This window comes from Ascaphus truei, chromosome 10 (assembly GCF_040206685.1).
Source record: "Ascaphus truei isolate aAscTru1 chromosome 10, aAscTru1.hap1, whole genome shotgun sequence".
NCBI lineage: Eukaryota > Metazoa > Chordata > Amphibia > Anura > Ascaphidae > Ascaphus > Ascaphus truei.
The window spans coordinates 59,519,731-59,540,179 of NC_134492.1; the positions used below are offsets into that span (position 1 = coordinate 59,519,731).

The window sequence follows — 20,449 nt, forward strand, 5'->3', positions numbered from 1 at the left end:
TCTCACACATCCCCCTCTCCCTCCTTTCTCTCTCACATCCCCCTCCTTTCTCTCTCACATCCCCCTCCTTTCTCTCACACATCCCCCTCCTTTCTCTCACACATCCCCCTCTCCCTCCTTTCTCTCACACATCCCCCTCTCCCTCCTTTCTCTCTCACATCCCCTTCTCCCTCCTTTCTCTCCCACATCCCCCTCTCCCACATCCCCCTTTCCCCCTTTCTCTCACATCCTCCCCCCCCCTTTCTCTCACATCCCCCTCTTCCTCCTTTCTCTCACATCCCCCTCTCCCTCCTTTCTCTCACATCTCCTCTCCCTCCTTCCTCTCTCACATCCCCCTCCTCTCTCTAACACCCCCCTCTCCCTCCTTTTTCTCACCCCTCTCTCCCTCCTTTCTCACACCCTCCTCTCCCTCCTTTCTCTCTCACACCCCCCCCTCCTCTCTCTCTCACATCCCCCTCCTCTCTCCAACACGCCCCCTCTCCCTCCTTTCTCTCTCATATCCTCACCTCAGCAGCATCTGACAGACTTTGCAGTATGTAACTCGGTTAAACGTGTGCATTTTAAATTCGTGGTAATTTAAAGTTGCGTCGTCTGGTCGTATGTTGGACCTGCAGAGCGAGAGGAGAAATTAGTGCAAGTTATATCACTGTACGAAACAAAACAGGAAAGTTACCCGACTTAAAGCCAAGACCTGCCTGTTTCTTGTCAGGCTCTGAAGAATTATCTTTTCATCGGGGAGTGGGAAGTGCGCTTGTTAATTAATGTTAATTAATCCAGGCGTCACGCAGGGATAACTAAGGAGGAGGGACTATTCTAGAAGGTTAGGTTCCAGGAGGACAAGAGGAGCCTCGGGGAGAGTAGATAAGTAATGTTTATAGAGTTATAGCACAGACCAGGCCCCCCTGGTTATTATGTTGTAGATAGGAACAGTGCCCGTTAAGTTACTATTCCCGAGAGAAGGGATGGATTCCTGAAGTAATAAAAGGGAATACCGCGCGCCATAGAGGGCCTCGGGAAAGATGGCTCCGGGTGTCGGCAGATAAGCGCTACCCGTGGATCAGCGCCATTATTCCTAATCAGTCTGTGTGGAAGTGGTCGTCCCCGAGCAGGTAAAGGGTATTAGGCCACGTAAGAAGAGACCCGCCAGGATTCCCGAAGGGGGCCCGCGTAATCGGACTAATACCGATGTGGGTTCTGAAGCAACAAAGGGGGTCCAGGTCCCGCACTCAGGCTGGGATCATACTGTGTGCGATGGCGCTGGCGAGCGCGCTCGTGCCACGCACAAATGGCAGGATCTCTCCGATGCCGCTCCTTGTGCGCGCGCACGATGGAGCGCAATGGCGCGACCGCGTTTAGAAAAGACAAAATCAATGGTCTTGTCAAGCGCCGGCCGTGTCACGCGAGTGGTTCAGCCAATCACGGCGAACCATAGGTCCATGTTAATCGGCGGTGGGAAGCAGGTGCGACGTCGGATAAAGCATTCAGCGGACGGCATAACGTGGCGCTGAATAAGGCGTTGGACGGAAAGCGGGATGTCGGACACCGAGGACCACCAGTACATCCTTGCTACCTCATCGCACAGCTGCCAGAATCCAGCTTATATACACTGTATATAAATGCAAACTCTCGCTCTGTATATATAATATACATGTAAGGGCAGTGACCCCAATCCCGTGTATGTCCGCAGGGATACAGTATCCGCAGTGTATCGGGGAGTGGGGGGGGATATTCCGACCTTGCAAACAGACACACCTGTGCTAAGCAGGGGGACCCCCTCACTCTGCTCCCAGCGGGGACACGTTCCTGGAGCTGTCCTCTGGGATTCCAGACTTCCAGCGCCAGAGAATCAAGTCACTTGTACCGAGATTAACCCCGCGACTGCCGTTGTGAATGCAAGCACGCAATGTCTTGTATATAATGTATAACCCCGCTCACTTAATGTACCTATGTTTTTGTAACCATGTATCTGTCATTATAAGGTGAACCGTACTGAGTATATGACTCCTGAATGGAGCGTAACACAGATTGTGCCAGATGGATTTAACATTACAAATATTGAGGTGGCATGTTCTTAGCTTGGTATTTCAAGGTGTCCAGTGAAAACACCAGCGCCAGTGCCCAAAACACCAAGCTAAGAACATGCCACCTCACTATGTTTAATTTTTAATCCATCTGGCACAATCTATGTTAGGCCTCGGCCAGGCTTCTTGCTGGCGTGCGGAGGCGCGCTGAGGCTCAGGGAAAGCGGGTGCGTGTCGGGGGCGTTTCGGCGGGCAGGCCAGTGACGTCACGGAGCTTCAATGGAGTCTCATGAAAAGACAAACAAACAAAGAAGAAAACAGAAAAAGATCATAGTTGTTTTTGTCTTCTTTGTTTGTTTGTCTTTTCATGGGACTCCATTGAAGATTCTACTTCGGATTTCATCTCAGCCATATTGGACTTTATATTTGGTCAGGCAATATTTATATTTCTTTGTGGAGGCGCCGGTTTTTTGTTTTTATTGTTAGCTCTGATGCATTAATACATTTGAAATCATTTGATTCCACTACAATTTGTGTGCCTCTTCCTTTCTCCTATCTCGGAGTCCGTACTTGAATGCCTCAGGGATGCCACGGTGTTAGAACAGGAGGGGTACTGCAGTTCTGCGTGAGTACCCACATCCTGGGCTAACACAAGGCTATCCGGCCACTATTTGCCCAACCCCAGACTCTGTGGAGCCTGGACAGCAGGTGGGCTCAGTATGCAAAGAGCCAGAGGTGCCAGGTTGGCGCATGCCCCCTTGCAACCTTAAAAAAAGGTGCCCTCCCGGCTTTACAATACCAGCAAATCGGTGATTGGCTGGCAGGAGATTCCCACGCTCTGATAGGCTGTTCAGGTTAGTGAAAGCCTGAAAGCCGTAAGAGAGCTTGCAGCCAATCAGGAGCGCAGATTCCAAGCCCCAATCTAACAGCAGCAAATTCAAAGATGCTCAGAACTGAATAGACACGAGCCAGCTTCAAAGATTTTGAACTCCGAAAAGTTTTTTAGCTTTTGAGAACGTAGCGGTCACGTCTTACATGCCGAAAACAGTTCCAGGACTTTTGTGAATAACTACCGGTCATTGGAAAATGTTCTAAAAAGGTGATCATGGTGAATTTTGTTCCAGAAATGGATTCATTCGTTAGCCCCGTTTCCAATAAGTGTGTTAACCTTGTGAATTGTGTTACATTGTGTGTATGTCTTTTCATGAAATAAATTACCATTTATTTTACCACCTTGTTTTGCTCAATCAATGATCCCGTTAATAAAAATGTGTTAAGAAACCTGATCTCCCGTGACATGCGGGGCCTCTGCAACCACCGCCCAGAAAAATAGCTGGGTTCTGCTCCAGAGTCCCTAGCTGTGGGATAGGGAGGTTCCAGTCCTGCCCAGCCCTAGCTGTGGGATAGGAAGGTTCCAGTCCTGTCCAGCCCTAGCGCTGGGATAGGAAGGTTCCAGTCCTGTCCAGCCCTAGCGCTGGGATAGGAAGGTTCCAGTCCTGCCCAGCCCTAGACGTGGGTTAGGGAGGTTTTAGTCCTGTCCAGCCCTAGCCGTAGGTTAGGGAGGTTCCAGTCCTGTCCAGCCGTAGCCTTAGGTTAGGGAGGTTCCAGTCTTGCCCAGTCCTAGCCGTAGGTTAGGGAGGTTCCAGTCCTGTCCCAGCCCTGGGTTAGGGAGGTTCCAGTCCTGCCCCAGCCCTGGGTTAGGGAGGTTCCAGTCCTGCACAGCCCTACGTCTGGTTAGGGAGGTTCGTCCTGCCCTGCCCCAGCCCTGGGTTAGGGTGAGATCTGCCTAGATCAGTTTATTAGGTAATATTATATAGCAGCTAGCATTTATTCTTATATAGGGTGTGTCATTGTAGTTCCACGTATTTAGCTATTCACATAGTGAGGGATAGGGGACCTTTTTTTTTTTTTTACCAAATTTTTTTATTAGGCAATAATAATTGTTAACAAATTTGTTAAAACAGATCATATGTGGCCTAATACAGTTTTTAACATTTTGAAAGAAAGAGACTCCACGTCCCCCTGTTCCTCCGGGGTCAATCGGGGTAGCATGGAGTTGAAACAGAAAGAAGATGAAAGAGAAAGAAGAGAGGGGGGAGGAGGGGGGGGAGCGGGTGTATCACCCCCTCGTCCTGATCCGCCCAAACACTTGCCATCTCCTATGATGGCCTCCAGGGCTGTATTTATGTATTAGTTCTATTGGTCTGGGTCATACGTGTGTACCACGGATCCCAAGTTTTGTTGAAGGTGGTAGTGGACCTTTTCACAAATGCAGACAGTCTCTCCATGTCTTTTACATCATTGATTCTGTTTATCACCGTCTGTCTGGAGGGGGGATACACCTTCTTCCAGGCAGCTGCCACCGCACATCTGGCCGCCGTGAGAATAAGGGAGATTAATTTGCCTGTTGGTCGGTCTAGTGTCTCTAAGGGCCTGGCCAAAAGGTAGGTCAGCGGTTCAATTGGGATTGTGAGGTCTGTGACCTCTTTTATAAGATTATGTATAGTTTCCCAGTATTTTTGAATTTCTGGAAATGACCACCAGATGTGGGCCATGTCCCCCAGTTGACCGCAGCCTCTCCAGCATAGGTCGGAGGCCAGTGGGTAGATTTGGCTAATTTTGGCTGGGGTAAGATACCAGCGAAACAGGATTTTATAAATATTCTCTTTTATTGTGGTGCATATGGAAGTTCCTGAGACTGTTTCCCAAATACTTTCCCAATCCTCTCGGTCTATAACAATGTCCAATTCTGCTGCCCAATGCAGCATATAGTCGTGCGTCGGAGCTTCTGAGGCTTTCTCAAGCTCTGCACATATTTGCGTTATAAGACCTTTCTGATGGCCGGGCTCTCTGCAGAGCCTTTCAAAGCCAGTGAGAGGGGGAAATTCCAACGTTGGGGATAGTGTTTGAGTGAAGTGCCGAATTTGTAGGTATTTGAAGACGTTTAGGTCTCTTAGTTCATATTTGGTCCGTAGATTTTGAAAACTCAGGAACTGCCCAAAGCTCAGGAGGTCAACAATTGCTCTGATATTTTTGGTTTCAAATTGGTCAAATTGTCTGGGCTCACATCCAGGTGGGAATTTTGGGTTTTTGTGGATTGGTGTAAGTTGGGAGTGAGGTGACATGAGCTTAAATTTATATCTGCATTTCGTCCAAATTTCCCAGGTGTGTCTCATTGGGCCTAATTGGAATTTGTTACTTGGCATGTCTTCCTTACTCATGGACCAAAGGCAAGCTGGCAGTGAGGGCGTCCCGGCATAATGTGTTTCTATACCTAGCCAACAGCATTGTTTCGGGCTAGTGTTCCAGACCACCGCCTGTCGCAGTTGTGCAGCCAGGTAGTATCTTGACACGTCTGGGACTCCTAGTCCTCCTCTCCCCCTTGGGGCCAGAAGAACCGTTTTGGCGACTCTAGGTTTTTTACCTTGCCAAATAAAGTGGAAAATTGATTTTTGAATATTCTTTAATTCTGAGCCAGGGATGGGGACCGGGAGTGTCTGCAAGTAATATAGCAATCTAAGGAGTATGTTCATTTTAACCGAGACCATCCTCCCGATCCATGATATTTGGTATCCTCCCCATTTATTTAGATCTTGTTTGATTTTTTTGAACAGTGCCGGATAGTTATGTTGGTAAAGAGTTTGGTAAGTCCTCGATATCTTAACTCCCAAGTATTTGATACAGGAGGAGCTCCAACGATAGTCAAAATTTAATTTGAGGAGTTTCACCTCTGGCTCTGGCAGGCTTAGATTCAGGGCCTCCGATTTGTCTTGGTTTATTTTATATCCTGAAATTTGTCCAAATTCATGGAGTTCTTTATGAAGGTTGGGTAGGGAGATTTGAGGTTTGGAGAGGGTTAGTATAACATCATCAGCAAATAGGGATATTTTGTGCTGCCTTTGTCCAATTTCTATTCCCTGGATGTCTCTATTGAGCCTTATTGCTGATGCCAGCGGTTCTATGGTTAGTGCAAAGAGGAGAGGAGATAAGGGGCACCCCTGTCGAGTACCATTTGTAATCTCGAACCTCTGGTTATTGCCGCCAGGTAGTTTTACCGTTGCTGATGGGTTGTGGTATAATCTACGGACCCCCTCTAGGTATGCGTCTTTGAAGCCGAATTTACGCATAGTTTGGTCCAGGAATTGCCAGTTTATCCTATCGAACGCCTTCTCTGCGTCTAGGCTTAATAAAAGTGCTTTGGTCCCCGAGAGGTGGACATGCTCAATTATGTTGATTATCTTCCGAGTATTATCTGAGGCTTGTCTGCCCATTACGAATCCGACTTGATCTATATTTATGAGCCTCGGTAAAATGGGATTTAATCTGTTAGCCAGAATTTTACTATATAGTTTGAGATCACTGTTAAGTAGGGAGATTGGACGATAGCTTCCACACTGCATCGGGTCTCTGCCGTCCTTGTGAATAATGGCCAGATTAGCTAGAGACATTGATGCGGGAATCTGATTCCCTTCCAAGAAATGATTAAATGTAGCTAGAAGATGTTTGGATAGTGTGGGCAGGAATCTTTTATAGTAAACATTGGTGAAACCGTCAGGGCCGGGAGACTTGGTGATCTTTAATGATTTGACCGCCATTTCCAGTTCCTCTTTTGTAATCTCAGCATTGAGGACTGTGTTCTCCTCCTCCGTTAAGGTGGGGAGTTGGCATTTATTCAGATATTGTGTTATATTTTCTATGGTTATTGGTGAAGAGCGGTCATTTTTGGATCTGAGGTTATACAGGTATAACTCCGTGTAGTATTTAGTGAATTCTTCTGCGATTTTATTCTCACTATATTGTATCTCACCAGATTTACTTTTGATAGCTGTTATTTGGGATCGCTTTTGCACCCCTCTTAGTTTACTTGCTAAGAGTCTGTCAGCCTTGTTCCCTTTGTCGTAGTACAGTTGGTTTGTCCATTTAAGGGCCTTTTCCACATCCTCCAGCTGAATTTGCCTAAGTTTTGATCTAGCTGCAAGCAATTGTTTATATAGGTTTTTTGTAGGGTCTGCCTTATGGGCTTGCTCTATTGTTTTAATGTTATCGGTTAGTTCCTTGATTTGTATTAGGCGGGCTTTTTTCCTATGGGAGGCGATGGAGATGATTTTCCCTCTGATGTTTGCCTTAGGGGCTTCCCATAGGATTGCTGGAGAGGAAACTGTACCTGTGTTGAAAAAGAAATAGTCCTTAAGTGAGGCTCTTATTTGGGATAGGGGACCTTTAACGTCTTTCCTCCCCTTTCTGATCTCCTATTGTGGATTCTGGCAGTGGTACATTTTTATTGCATCTTCAGAGGTTTTGGATAATTTTTCCCTTTTTTCTGTGTTCTTTGGAGGTTCTCAGTGGTCCGTTTTCTATATTGTTTTTTAATTGTTAGTGTTACTTACTTTTGTGCTTTATTAAAATCTCTTTGATGCTCTGATTTTGATCCTTTATATTGATATATTTTGTAGCTTACGGTTATTTTTGAGCGGGATTCTGTTTTTTGTGTGTGTATGTATGTATGTATGTATGTATGTATGTATGTATGTTTATGTATGTATGCATGTATACAGTCATGTGAAAAAGAAAGTACACCCTCTTTGAATTCTATGGTTTTACATATCAGGACATAATAACAATCATCTGTTCCTTAGCAGGTCTAAAAATTAGGTAAATACAACCTCAGATGAGCAACACCACATGCCATATTACACAGTGTCAAGACTTATTTAACAAAAACAAAGCCAAAATGAAGAAGCTATGTGTGAAAAACTAAGTACACCCTTACTGCTTCTATAGGAATTAAGATGCAAAGTAGCAGACAGGTACTGCTAATCAAATGCCCTTGATTAATTGATCATCAGCAAGTGTGACCATCTCTATAAAAGCCGAAATGAAGGCAGTTTGCTGGTCAGGAGCATTCAGGTGTGTGTTAACACAATGCCATGGAGGAAAGACATCAGCAATGATCTTAGAGAAGTAATTGTTGCTGCCCATCAATCTGGGAAGGGTTATAAGGCCATTTCCAAACAATTTAAAGTCCATTATTCTACAGTGAGAAAGATTATTCAAAAGTGGAAAACATTCAAGACTGTTGCCAATCTTCCCAGGAGTGGACGTCCCAGCAAATTCACCCCAGGGTCAGACCGTGCAATGCTCAGAGAAATTGCAAAAAAAACAAGAATTACACCTCAGACTCTACAGGCCTCAGTTAGCATGTTAAATGTTAAAGTTCATGACAGTACAATTAGAAAAAGACTGAACAAGTATGGTTTGTTTTGAAGGGTTGCCAGGAGAAAGTCTCTTCTCTCTAAAAAAAAACATGGCAGCACGGCTTAGTTTTGCAAAGTTGCATCGGAACAAACCACAAGACTTCTGGAACAATGTCCTTTGGACAGACGAGACCAAAGTGGAGATGTTTGGCCATAATGCACAGTGCCACGTTTGGCAAAAACCAAAACACAGCATATCAGCACAAACACCTCATACCAACTGTCAAGCACGGTGGTGGAGGGGTGATTATTTGGGCTTGTTTTGCAGCCACAGGACCTGGGAACCTTGCAGTCATTGAGTCGACCATGAACTCCTCTGTATACCAAAGTATTCTAGAGTCAAAAGTGAGACCATCTGTCCGACAGCTAAAGCTTGGCCGAAATTGGGTCATGCAACAGGACAATGATCCCAAGCACACCAGCAAATCTACAACAGAATGGCTGAAAAAGAAAAGAATCAAGGTGTTGCAATGGCCCAGTCACAGTCCAGACCTCAACCTGATTGAAATGCTGTGGCGGGACCTTAAGAGAGCTGTGCATAAACAAATGCCTGCAAACCTCAATGAACTGAAGCAACGTTGTAAAGAAGAGTGGGCCAAAATTCCTCCACAACGATGTGAGAGACTGATAAAGTCGTACAGAAAACGATTACTTCAAGTTATTGCTGCTAAAGGTGGTTCTACAAACTATTGAATCATAAGGTGTACTTAGTTTTTCACACATGGCTTCTCCATTTTGGCGTTATTTTTGTTAAATAAATCATGACACGGTGTAATATGTCTCACACACATACACACACACACACACACACACACACACACACGGTGTAATATGTCATGTGTTGTTGTTCATCTGAGGTTGTATTTATCTCATTTTAAGACCTGCTAAGGAACAGATGATTGTTATTATGCCCTAATATGTAAAACCATAGAATTCAAAGAGGGTGTACTTTCTTTTTCACACATGCGCCCACACTCACAGGGGGGATAAGATGTACTCACTCACACAAACAGTTGTGTACTAACAGACACACACACACACACACACACAAGTGTGTCCTCACAGACACACACAAGTGTGTCCTCACAGACACAAACACAGGTGTGTACTCACAGACACACACACAGGTGTGTACTCACAGACACACACACAGGTGTGTACTCACAGACACACACACAGGTGTGTACTCACAGACACACACACGGGTGTGTACTCACAGACACAAACACGTGTGTATACTCACAGACACACACACAGGTGTGATCTCACAGACACACACACAGGTGTGTACTCACAGACACACACACAGGTGTGTACTCACAGGCACACACACAGGTGTGTACTCACAGGCACACACACAGGTGTGTACTCACAGGCCCACACACAGGTGTGTACTCACAGGCACACACACAGGTGTGTACTCACAGGCACACACACAGGTGTGTACTCACAGGCACACACACAGGTGTGTACTCACAGGCACGCACACACAGGTGTGAATTCACAAACACAAACACGTGTGTACTCACAGACACACACACAGGTGTGTACTCACAGACACACACACAGGTGTGTACTCACAGGCACACACACACAGGTGTGAATTCACAAACAGAAACACGTGTGTACTCACAGACACACACACAGATGTGTACTCACAGACACACACACAGGTGTGTACTCACAGACACACACACAGGTGTGTACTCACAGAGCCATTTCAAACTGTTCCAGCAATTTCTTCTTTAAGTCTTTAGTTTTACTGTAGAATTCAAAGCCTTTTTGCCCCTGGATATGTGTCAGATAGAATCCATACGTCCACTGCAAAGGGAACACAGCACATATATACATCTATATATACTGCTCTATCTAGTTACAAATACAGGAATAGAGACAAACAGCCCTCAGTGTATCTACACTATATGTGCAGCGCTGTGTATACTGCACGGAAACTCCTCTCTCACATCTCCTCACCTTCCTTTCTCTCACACACCCCACTCTCCCTCCTTTCTCTCTCACCCCTACTCTCCCTCACACACCCCACTCTCCCTCCTTTCTCTCTCACCCCTACTCTCCCTCACACACCCCACTCTCCCTCCTTTCTCTCTCACCCCTACTCTCCCTCACACACCCCACTCTCCCTCCTTTCTCTCTCACCCCTACTCTCCCTCACACCCCCCACTCTCCCTCCTTTCTCTCTCACATTCCCCTCCTCTCCCTCCTCTCCCTCACACACCCCCTCACCCTCCTTTCTCTCACATCCCCCTCTCTCACCCTCCTCTCCCTCACACACCCCACTCTCCCTCCTTTCTCTCACACACCCCACTCTCCCTCCTTTCTCTCTCACCCCTACTCTCCCTCACACACCCAACTCTCCCTCCTTTCTCTCTCACATCCCCCTCCTCTCCCTCACACACCCCCTCACCCTCCTTTCTCTCACATCCCCCTCTCACCCTCCTCTCCCTCACACACCCCTCCCTCCTTTCTCTCTCACATCCCCCTCCCTCCTTTCTCTCTCAACCTCCCTCCTTTCTCACTCACATCCCCCTCTCTCACCCTCCTCTCCCTCTCACATCCCTCTCCCTCCTTTCTCTCTCACATCCCCTTCTTTCTCTCTCACATCCCTCTCCCTCCTTTCTCTCTCACATCCCCCTCTCCCCCCTTTCTCTCTCACATCCCCCTCTCCCTCCTTTCTCTAACACCCCCCTGCCCTCCTTTCTCTCTCACACCCCTCTCCCTCCTCTCTAACATCCCCTCTCCCTCCTTTCTCTCTCACATCCCCTTCCCTCCTTTCTCTCTCACATCCCCCTCCCTCCTTTCTCTCTCACATCCCCCTCCTTTCTCTCTCACATCCCTCTCCCTCCTTTCTCTCTCACATCCCCCTCCTTTCTCTCTCACATCCCTCTCCCTCCTTTCTCTCTCACATCCCCCTCCTTTCTCTCTCACATCCCCCTCCTTTCTCTCTCACATCCCCCTCCTTTCTCTCTCACATCCCCCTCCTTTCTCTCTCACATCCCCCTCCTTTCTCTCTCACATCCCCCTCCTTTCTCTCTCACATCCCCCTCCTTTCTCTCTCACACCCCCCTCCTTTCTCTCTCACATCCCCCTCCCTCCTTTCTCTCTCACACCCCCCTCCCTCCTTTCTCTCTCACATCCCTCTCCCTCCTTTCTCTCTCACATCCCTCTCCCTCCTTTCTCTCTCACATCCCCCTCCCTCCTTTCTCTCTCACACCCCCCTCCTCTCTCACACCCCCCTCCTCTCTCACACACCCCTCCTCTCTCACACACCCCTCCTCTCTCACACACCCCTCCTCTCTCACACACCCCTCCTCTCTCACACACCCCTCCTCTCTCACACACCCCTCCTCTCTCACACACCCCTCCTCTCTCACACACCCTCCTCTCACACACACCCTGCTCCTCTCTCACACCCCCCTCCTCTCTCTCTCACATCCCCTCCTCTCTCACATCCCCTCCTCTCTCACATCCCCTCCTCTCTCACATCCCCTCCTCTCTCACATCCCCTCCTCTCTCACATCCCCTCCTCTCTCACATCCCCTCCTCTCTCACATCCCCTCCTCTCTCTCCTCTCTCACACCCCCCTCTCCCTCCTTTCTCTCTCACCCCCTCCCCCTCCTTCCTCTCACCCCCCTCTACCTTCTCTCTCACCCTGTCTTCCTTCTCTCTCTCTCATCCCCTCGCCCTCCTTTCTCTCACCCCCTTTCCCTTCTCTCTCACACACCACCCCACTCCCTCCATTCTCTCATACACCCCTATTCCTCCTTTATCTCTCTCACACCTTTCTCCCTCCTCTGTCTCACACCCCCCATCCTTCCTCTGTTTCACACACCCCTATCGCTCTGTCTCACCCCCCCCTCTCGCTCCTCTCTGTCTCACCCCCCTCTCTCTCTCACCCCCCTCTCCCTCCTCTGTCTCACACACCCCTCTCCCTCCTCTGTCTCACACTCCCCATCCTTCCTCTGTCTCACACCCCCCATCCCTCCTCTGTCTCACACCCCCATCCCTCCTCTGTCTCACACACCCCTCTCCCTCCTGTCTCACACACCCCTCTCCCTCCTGTCTCACACACCTCTCTCCCTCCTCTGTCTCGCACACCCCTCTCCCTCCTCTGTCTCGCACACCCCTCTCCCTCCTCTGTCTCGCACACCCCTCTCCCTCCTCTGTCTCGCACACCCCTCTCCCTCCTCTGTCTCGCACACCCCTCTCCCTCCTCTGTCTCGCACACCCCTCTCCCTCCTGTCTCACACACCCCTCTCCCTCCTGTCTCACACACCCCTCTCCCTCCTCTGTCTCACACACCCCTCTCCCTCCTCTGTCTCACACACCCCTCTCCCTCCTCTGTCTCACACACCCCTCTCCCTCCTCTGTCTCACACACCCCTCTCCCTCCTCTGTCTCACACACCCCTCTCCCTCCTCTGTCTCACACACCCCTCTCCCTCCTCTGTCTCACACACCCCTCTCCCTCCTCTGTCTCACACACCCCTCTCCCTCCTCTGTCTCACACACCCCTCTCCCTCCTCTGTCTCACACACCCCTCTCCCTCTGTCTCACACACCCCTCTCCCTCCTCTGTCTCACACACCCCTCTCCCTCCTGTCTCACACACCCTATCCCTCCTCTGTCTCACACACCCCTCTCCCTCCTCTGTCTCACACACCCCTCTCCCTCCTCTGTCTCACACACCCCCCTCCCTCCTGTCTCACACACCCCTCTCCCTCCTGTCTCACACACCCCTCTCCCTCCTGTCTCACACACTCCTCTCCCTCCTCTGTCTCACACACTCCTCTCCCTCCTCTGTCTCACACACCCCTCTCCCTCCTCTGTCTCACACACGCCTCTCCCTCCTCTGTCTCACACACCCCTCTCCCTCCTCTGTCTCACACACCCCTCTCCCTCCTCTGTCTCACACACCCCTCTCCCTCCTCTGTCTCACACACCCCTCTCCCTCCTCTGTCTCACACACCCCTCTCCCTCCTCTGTCTCACACCCCCCTCTCCCTCCTCTGTCTCACACACCCCTCTCCCTCCTCTGTCTCACACACCCCTCTCCCTCCTCTGTCTCACACACCCCTCTCCCTCCTCTGTCTCACACCCCCCTCTCCCTCCTCTGTCTCACACACCCCTCTCCCTCCTCTGTCTCACACCCCCTCTCCCTCCTCTGTCTCACACACCCCTCTCCCTCCACTGTCTCACACCCCCCTCTCCCTCCTCTGTCTCACACCCCCTCTCCCTCCTCTGTCTCACACCCCCCTCTCCCTCCTCTGTCTCACACACCCCTCTCCCTCCTCTGTCTCACACCCCCCTCTCCCTCCTCTGTCTCACACACCACTCTCCCTCCTCTGTCTCACACCCCCCTCTCCCTCCTCTGTCTCACACCCCCCTCTCCCTCCACTGTCTCACCCCCCCCTCTCCCTCCTCTGTCTCACACACCCCTCTCCCTCCTCTGTCTCACACCCCCCTCTCCCTCCTCTGTCTCACACACCCCTCTCCCTCCTCTGTCTCACACCCCCCTCTCCCTCCTCTGTCTCACACACCCCTCTCCCTCCTGTCTCACACCCCCCTCTCCCTCCTGTCTCACACCCCCCTCTCCCTCCTCTGTCTCACACCCCCATCTCCCTCCTCTGTCTCACATCCCCCTCTCCCTCCTCTGTCTCACACACCCATCTCCCTCCTGTCTCACACACCCCTCTCCCTCCTGTCTCACACACCCCTCTCCCTCCTCTGTCTCACACACCCCTCTCCCTCCTCTGTCTCACACACCCCTCTCCCTCCTCTGTCTCACACCCCCCTCTCCCTCCTCTGTCTCACACACCCCTCTCCCTCCTCTGTCTCACACACCCCTCTCCCTCCTCTGTCTCACACACCCCTCTCCCTCCTCTGTCTCACACCCCCCTCTCCCTCCTCTGTCTCACACACCCCTCTCCCTCCTCTGTCTCACACACCCCTCTCCCTCATCTGTCTCACACACCCCTCTCCCCCCCCCCCTCACACACCCCTCTCCCTCCTCTCACCCCACCCCTCTCCCTCCTCTCACCCCACCCCCCCCCCTCACATTTTACCTTCTTGTTCTCCTTGTCTGTACTTGGGCTGTTTGTTATTTTGTATTTCTGGAGATCTATCACTTCCTTCATGTCATAATTGTCCCCTCTCCTCTTGCACACAATGACTGCTTGATCAAACAGGAATATATACCTGGGAAAGGGGATCTCAATATCAATACGACTCCTTAACTGAGGAAATATCAGTGGGACTGACCCTTTAACCCATTAAACACGTCCCTGTCATTAGGTCACTTTGCCCCTACGTGGGACTGACCCTTTAACCCATTAAACACGTCCCTGTCATTAGGTCACTTTGCCCCTACGTGGGACTGACCCTTTAACCCATTAAACACGTCCCTGTCATTAGGTCACTTTGCCCCTACGTGGGACTGACCCTTTAACCCATTAAACATGTCCCTGTCATTAGGTCACTTTGCCCCTATGGTGGGACTGACCCTTTAACCCCGTCAGTGTCACGCAGATGATATTTGTACCTGTCCTGCCGCGTCCGTTTGTCCAGCGTACTGATCTTTATCTCTCCGTCCACCTTCGGTCTGCCGTATAATGACAGTGGCTGATTCTGGTCACAAACATTGGAATGTGTCAGTGGAAAGTTTGGGACATTTATATGCTGCATTATCTGACGCTGACCGGTAGTAAGAGAGGTTTATGAGATAAGAAAACCTCAGATGAACCCATACTAGTAATAACATTATTCGCAGATGCAGAATTGAATACATTGCATTAACATATGTGCATCATATTACTTTTCTTTTTAGTATTAACTGTCTGTACAGTATATCTGCTCCCATATCCTCCCCATAATGCCTCCCTTACCTGCTCCTATAACCGCTCCTTATAACTCCTCCCCTAACTGCTCCTATCAACTACTCCCTATAACTCCTCCCCTAACTGCTCCTATAACCGACTCTGTAACTCCTCCCCTAACTGCTCCTATAACCTCTTCCTATAACTCCTCCCCCTAACCCCCTCCCCCTAACTCCTCCCCATAACCCCTCCCCATAACTCCTCCCCCTAACTCCTCCTATCAACCGCTCCCCATAACTCCTCCCCATAACTCCTCCCCCATAACTCCTCCCCATAACTGGTCCTATAACTTCTCCCCATAACTCCTCCCCTAACTGTTCCTATAACCTCTCCCCATAACTCCTCCCCATAACTGCTCCCCATAACTCCTCCCCATAACTCCTCCCCATAACTGCTCCCTATAACTGCTCCCCTAACTGCTCCTATAACCGCTCCCTATAACTCCTCCCCTAACTGCTACCAATAACTACTCCCCTAACTGCTCCTATAACTCCTCCCCTAACTGCTCCTATAACCGCTCCCTATAACTCCTCCCCTAACTGCTCCTATAACCGCTCCCTATAACTCCTCCCCTAACTGCTCCTATAACCGCTCCCTATAACTCCTCCCCTAACTGCTCCTATAACCACCCGTATAGCTCCTCACCTAACTGCTCCTATAACCGCCCGTATAGCTCCTCCCCTAACTGCTCCTATAACCGCCCGTATAGCTCCTCCCCTAACTGCTCCTATAACCGCCCGTATAGCTCCTCCCCTAACTGCTCCTATAACAGCCCGTATAGCTCCTCCCCTAACTGCTCCTATAACCGCCCGTATAGCTCCTCCCCTAACTGCTCCTATAACAGCCCGTATAGCTCCTCCCCTAACTGCTCCTATAACCACCCGTATAGCTCCTCCCCTAACTGCTCCTATAACCGCCCGTATAGCTCCTCCCCTAACTCCTCCCATAACTGTTCCTATAACTCCTGGCATTGGCTAAGCTAGCCCTTTATAAGACCAGGAAGCAGGTTTTGGAGGGGGGGTCCCAACAAACACCGTGGCCATGTTCCGGGCGCTGGCGCACTCCCGTATCCGGGCAGAGTACACGTACGCCGAGTCCACTGGGACGGTTTCAGAGTTTGCCTCCCAGTGGGCGTCAGGCGGGGGGCTCTGCTCGGTATCCCCCACGCTGGATTATTTAGTACTAACCCTTCATTTTTAGTGCACTTGTGGCTGGTTTAATTTACATTTGTGTGGCTGGTTTTCTTTGTTCTGCTTGGTTCTAACCAAGTATAATTGCTGTTCAACTGAGTGTCCGGCTTTCCCGGCCAATCAGCAAAACCAGATCAAAATAGACCTACTGTATTACCGCTGCTACAGTCACAAATTGTCAGCAGCTCAGACATGATACAATGTATCCTAATACAGTGATGTAAAACTAAACGAACTCAGGTTAACGGTAAAACAGCCGTTCAATGCACAAAACTCGCCTTTTAATGGTCAAGACTCTTATGCAGTCACACTGCCCTCTCCTGGCCACTAACAATATTGTACGTTACAGCAATAGTTATGATTAAACCATCTACTATATATTTCTGAGTTCACTGTATGTCTGCGTCCCTAGCGGCAATCTCATTGGTCCTTGCCTGCCCGCCCCCGCACCTCTCATTGGCCTGAGGCAGAGTGACGGGCAAAACCACACACACACACACACACACACACACACACACACACACACACACACACACACACACACACACACACACACACACACACCCACCCTCACACACAACGGAGTGAGTGGGAGGGGGAAACAGAGTGAGTGGGAGGGGGAAACAGAGTGAGTGGGAAGGGGAAACGGAGTGACTGGAGGGGGAAACGGAGTGAGTGGGAGGGGGAACGGAGTGAGTGGGAGGGGGGAACAGAGTTGGATGTGGGAGGGGGAAACGGAGTGAGTGGGAGGGGGAAACGGAGTGAGTGGGAGGGGGAAACGGAGTGAGTGGGAGTGGGAAATGGAGTGAGTGGGAGTGGGAAATGGAGTGAGTGGGAGGGAAAAACGGAGTGAGTGGGAGGGGGAAACGGAGTGAGTGGGAGGGGGAAATCGAGTGAGTGGGGAGGGGAAACAGAGTGAGTGGGAGGGGGAAACAGAGTGAGTGGGAGGGGGAAACAGAGTGAGTGGGAGGGGGAAACAGAGTGAGTGGGAGGGGGAAACAGAGTGAGTGGGAAGGGGAAATGGAGTGACTGGAGGGGGGAAACGGAGTGAGTGGAGGGGTAAGAAAACGGAGTGAGGTGGGAAAGAAAACAGAGTGAGGGGGAAAGAAAACGAAGTGAGGGGGGGAAGAAAACGGAGTGAGTGAGGGGAAAAACAAAACGGAGTGAGTGAGGGGGAAAGAACGGAGTGAGTGAGGGGGGAAAGAAAACTGAGTGAGTGAAGGGGGAGAAAACAGAGTGAGTGGGGGGAGAAAACAGAGTGAGTAGGGGGGGAGAAAACAGAGTGAGTGAGGGGGGAACGGAGTGAGTGGGGAGGGGTAGCGGAGTGAGTGGGAGGGGGAACAAAGTGAGTGGAGGGGGGAACGGAGTGAGTGGGAGGAGGGAACGGAGTGAGTGGGAGGGGGAACGGAGTGAGTAAGAGGAAACGGAGTGTGGGGGAGGAGAAAACGGAGTGAGTGGGGGGGAGAAAACAGAGTGAGTGGGGGAAAGAAAATGGAGTGAGTGAGGGGGGGAGAAAACAGAGTGAGTGAGGGGGGGAGAAAACAGAGTGAGTGAGGGGGAATGGAGTGAGTGGGAGGGGGAATGGCATGAGTGGGAGGGGGGAACGGAGTGAGTGAGGGGAAATGGAGTGTGGGGGAGGAGAAAATAGAGTGAGTGAGGGGAAACGGAGTGTGGGGGGAGGGGAAACGGAGTGTGGGGGAGGGGAAACGGAGTGAGTGGGGGGGAGAAAATGGAGTGAGTGGGGGGGAGAAAACGGAAGTGGGGGGGAGAAAACAGAGTGGGGGGGGGGAAAACAGAGTGGGGGGGAGAAAACAGAGTGGGGGGGGAGAAAACACAGTGGGGGGGAGAAAACACAGTGGGGGAGAAAACGGAGTGGGGGGGAGAAAAACGGAGTGGGGGGAGAAAACGGAGTGGGGGGGGAGAAAATGGAGTGGGGGAGAGAAAACGGAGTGGGGGGGAGAAAACAGAGTGGGGGGGGAGAAAAACGGAGTGGGGGGAGAAAACGGAGTGGGGGGAGAAAACGGGAGTGGGGGGGAGAAAACGGAGTGGGGGGAGAAAACGGAGTGGGGAGGAGAAAACGGGTGAGTGAGGGGGGAGAAAACGAGTGAGTGAGGGGTGAGAAAACGGGTGAGTGAGGAGGGAGAAAACGGAGTGAGTGAGGAGGGAGAAAACAGAGTGAGTGAGGAGGGAGAAAACAGAGTGAGTGAGGAGGGAGAAAACAGAGTGAGTGAGGAGGGAGAAAACAGAGTGAGTGAGGAGGGGAGAAAACAGAGTGAGTGAGGAGGGAGAAAATGGAGTGAACGAGGAGGGAGAAAACGGAGTGAGGGGAGAAAACGAAGTGAGGGGAGGAACGGAGTGAGGGGGGGAAACGGAGTGAGGGGGGAAACGGAGTGAGGGGGGAAACGGAGTGAGGGGGGAAACAGAGTGGGAGGGGGGAAACAGAGTGGGAGGGGGGGAAACAGAGTGGGAGGGGGGAAACAGAGTGGGGAGGGGGGAAGCAGAGTGGGAGGGGGGAAACAGAGTGGGAGGGGGAGAAAGGAGAGAAGGGGGATAGAGAAAGAGAGAGGGTAAGGGAGAGAAAGGAGAGAGGGGAAGCGAGAGAGAAAGGTGGAAGGGAGAGAGAGGGGGAGGGGGCAGGAGAGAGCAATGTGGGGAGAGAGATGTGCCGGCAGCGGGGGAAGTTGTACCAGCGGGATATATATATATATATATACACACGCACACGCACACACACACACACACACACACACACACACCACACACACACGTATGTATTGATTCGGTAGAAATACATCTGTTTCTCCCACTTCAAGACAAGGAAAACCCACCAGATTCTCGATGGAAATCTGGAACTGCTCGATTTCCCGCAGCGTCTCCTTATCCCTCTTCACCTCGTTTACGTACTGCGCTAAATCCTGCAACAAGAGACAGGGGCGGTTATTACCAACAGGACGCGCCAGGGAATAACATCTCTCGGAGACCAAGGTAGCAGATTAAGGGTGATATAACATTATTTCCCTCTCTCACCGTGAGATAAACCACTATTTCCGGGTCTGGATGGGGGTAACCCCACAGTGAGGTGATATAACTAACATAGCGTTATTTCCCTCTCTCTCACCGTGAGATAAACCCCTATTTCCGGGTCTGGGTGGGGGTAACCCCACAGTGAGGTGATATAACTAACATAGCGTTATTTCCCTCTCTCTCACCGTGAGATAAACCCCTATTTCCGGGTCTGGATGGGGGTAACCCCACAGTGAGGTGATATAACTAACATAGCGTTATTTCCCTCTCTCTCTCACCGTGAGATAAACCCCTATTTCCGGGTCTGGGTGGGGTAACCCCACAGTGAGGTGGTATAACTAACATAGCGTTATTTCCCTCTCTCTCACCGTGAGATAAACCCCTATTTCCGGGTCTGGATGGGGGTAACCCCACAGTGAGGTGATATAACTAACATAGCGTTATTTCCCTCTCTCTCACCGTGAGATAAAACCCCTATTTCCGGGTCTGGGTGGGGGAACCCCACAGTGAGGTGATATAACTAACATAGCGTTATTTCCCTCTCTCTCACCGTGAGATAAACCCCTATTTCTGGGTAAGGATGGGGGTAACCCCACAGTGAGGTGATATAACTAACATAGCGTATTTTCCCTCTCTCTCACCGTGAGATAAACCCCTATTTCCGGGTCTGGATGGGGGTAACCCCACAGTGAGGTGATATAACTAACATAGCGTTATTTCCCTCTCTCTCACCGTGAGTTAAACCCCTATTTCCGGGTCTGGATGGGGGTAACCCCACAGTGAGGTGATATAACTAACATAGCGTTATTTCCCTCTCTCACCGTGAGATAAACCCCTATTTCCGGCTCGGGACGGGAGTAACACTAAGACATACTCACCGTCACGTTACTGGGAGATAACACCACATGATGCTACAATAACGTGATGGTAACCCCATGCTAATGAGATGTAGAACGGACGCTGCGTCTGCATATAATTAGCAGTGAGGAGACACGGTGACCTCGGGGAACACCGCACCCGCTCCTGTTTTGGGTCACGTTTTAGCCCGGATTTAACAGCGCTTATTGGCCC

At 50.5% G+C, this 20,449-nt stretch overlaps 1 protein-coding gene across 2 annotated transcripts in view; it reads right to left on the reverse strand.

The window, feature by feature from the left end:
* Positions 1-20,449, reverse strand: part of VAV3 (vav guanine nucleotide exchange factor 3) — a 229,582-nt gene that overhangs the window by 145,588 nt on the left and 63,545 nt on the right. For both annotated transcript variants that reach the window (XM_075617032.1, XM_075617033.1), the window contains exons 13-17: positions 19,183-19,269; positions 14,831-14,916; positions 14,355-14,487; positions 9,987-10,096; positions 507-608 (exon numbers count right to left, since the gene is read on the reverse strand). In XM_075617032.1, coding sequence (XP_075473147.1) covers positions 507-608; positions 9,987-10,096; positions 14,355-14,487; positions 14,831-14,916; positions 19,183-19,269 — 518 coding nt within the window. The remainder of the gene's footprint in view (positions 1-506; positions 609-9,986; positions 10,097-14,354; positions 14,488-14,830; positions 14,917-19,182; positions 19,270-20,449) is intronic.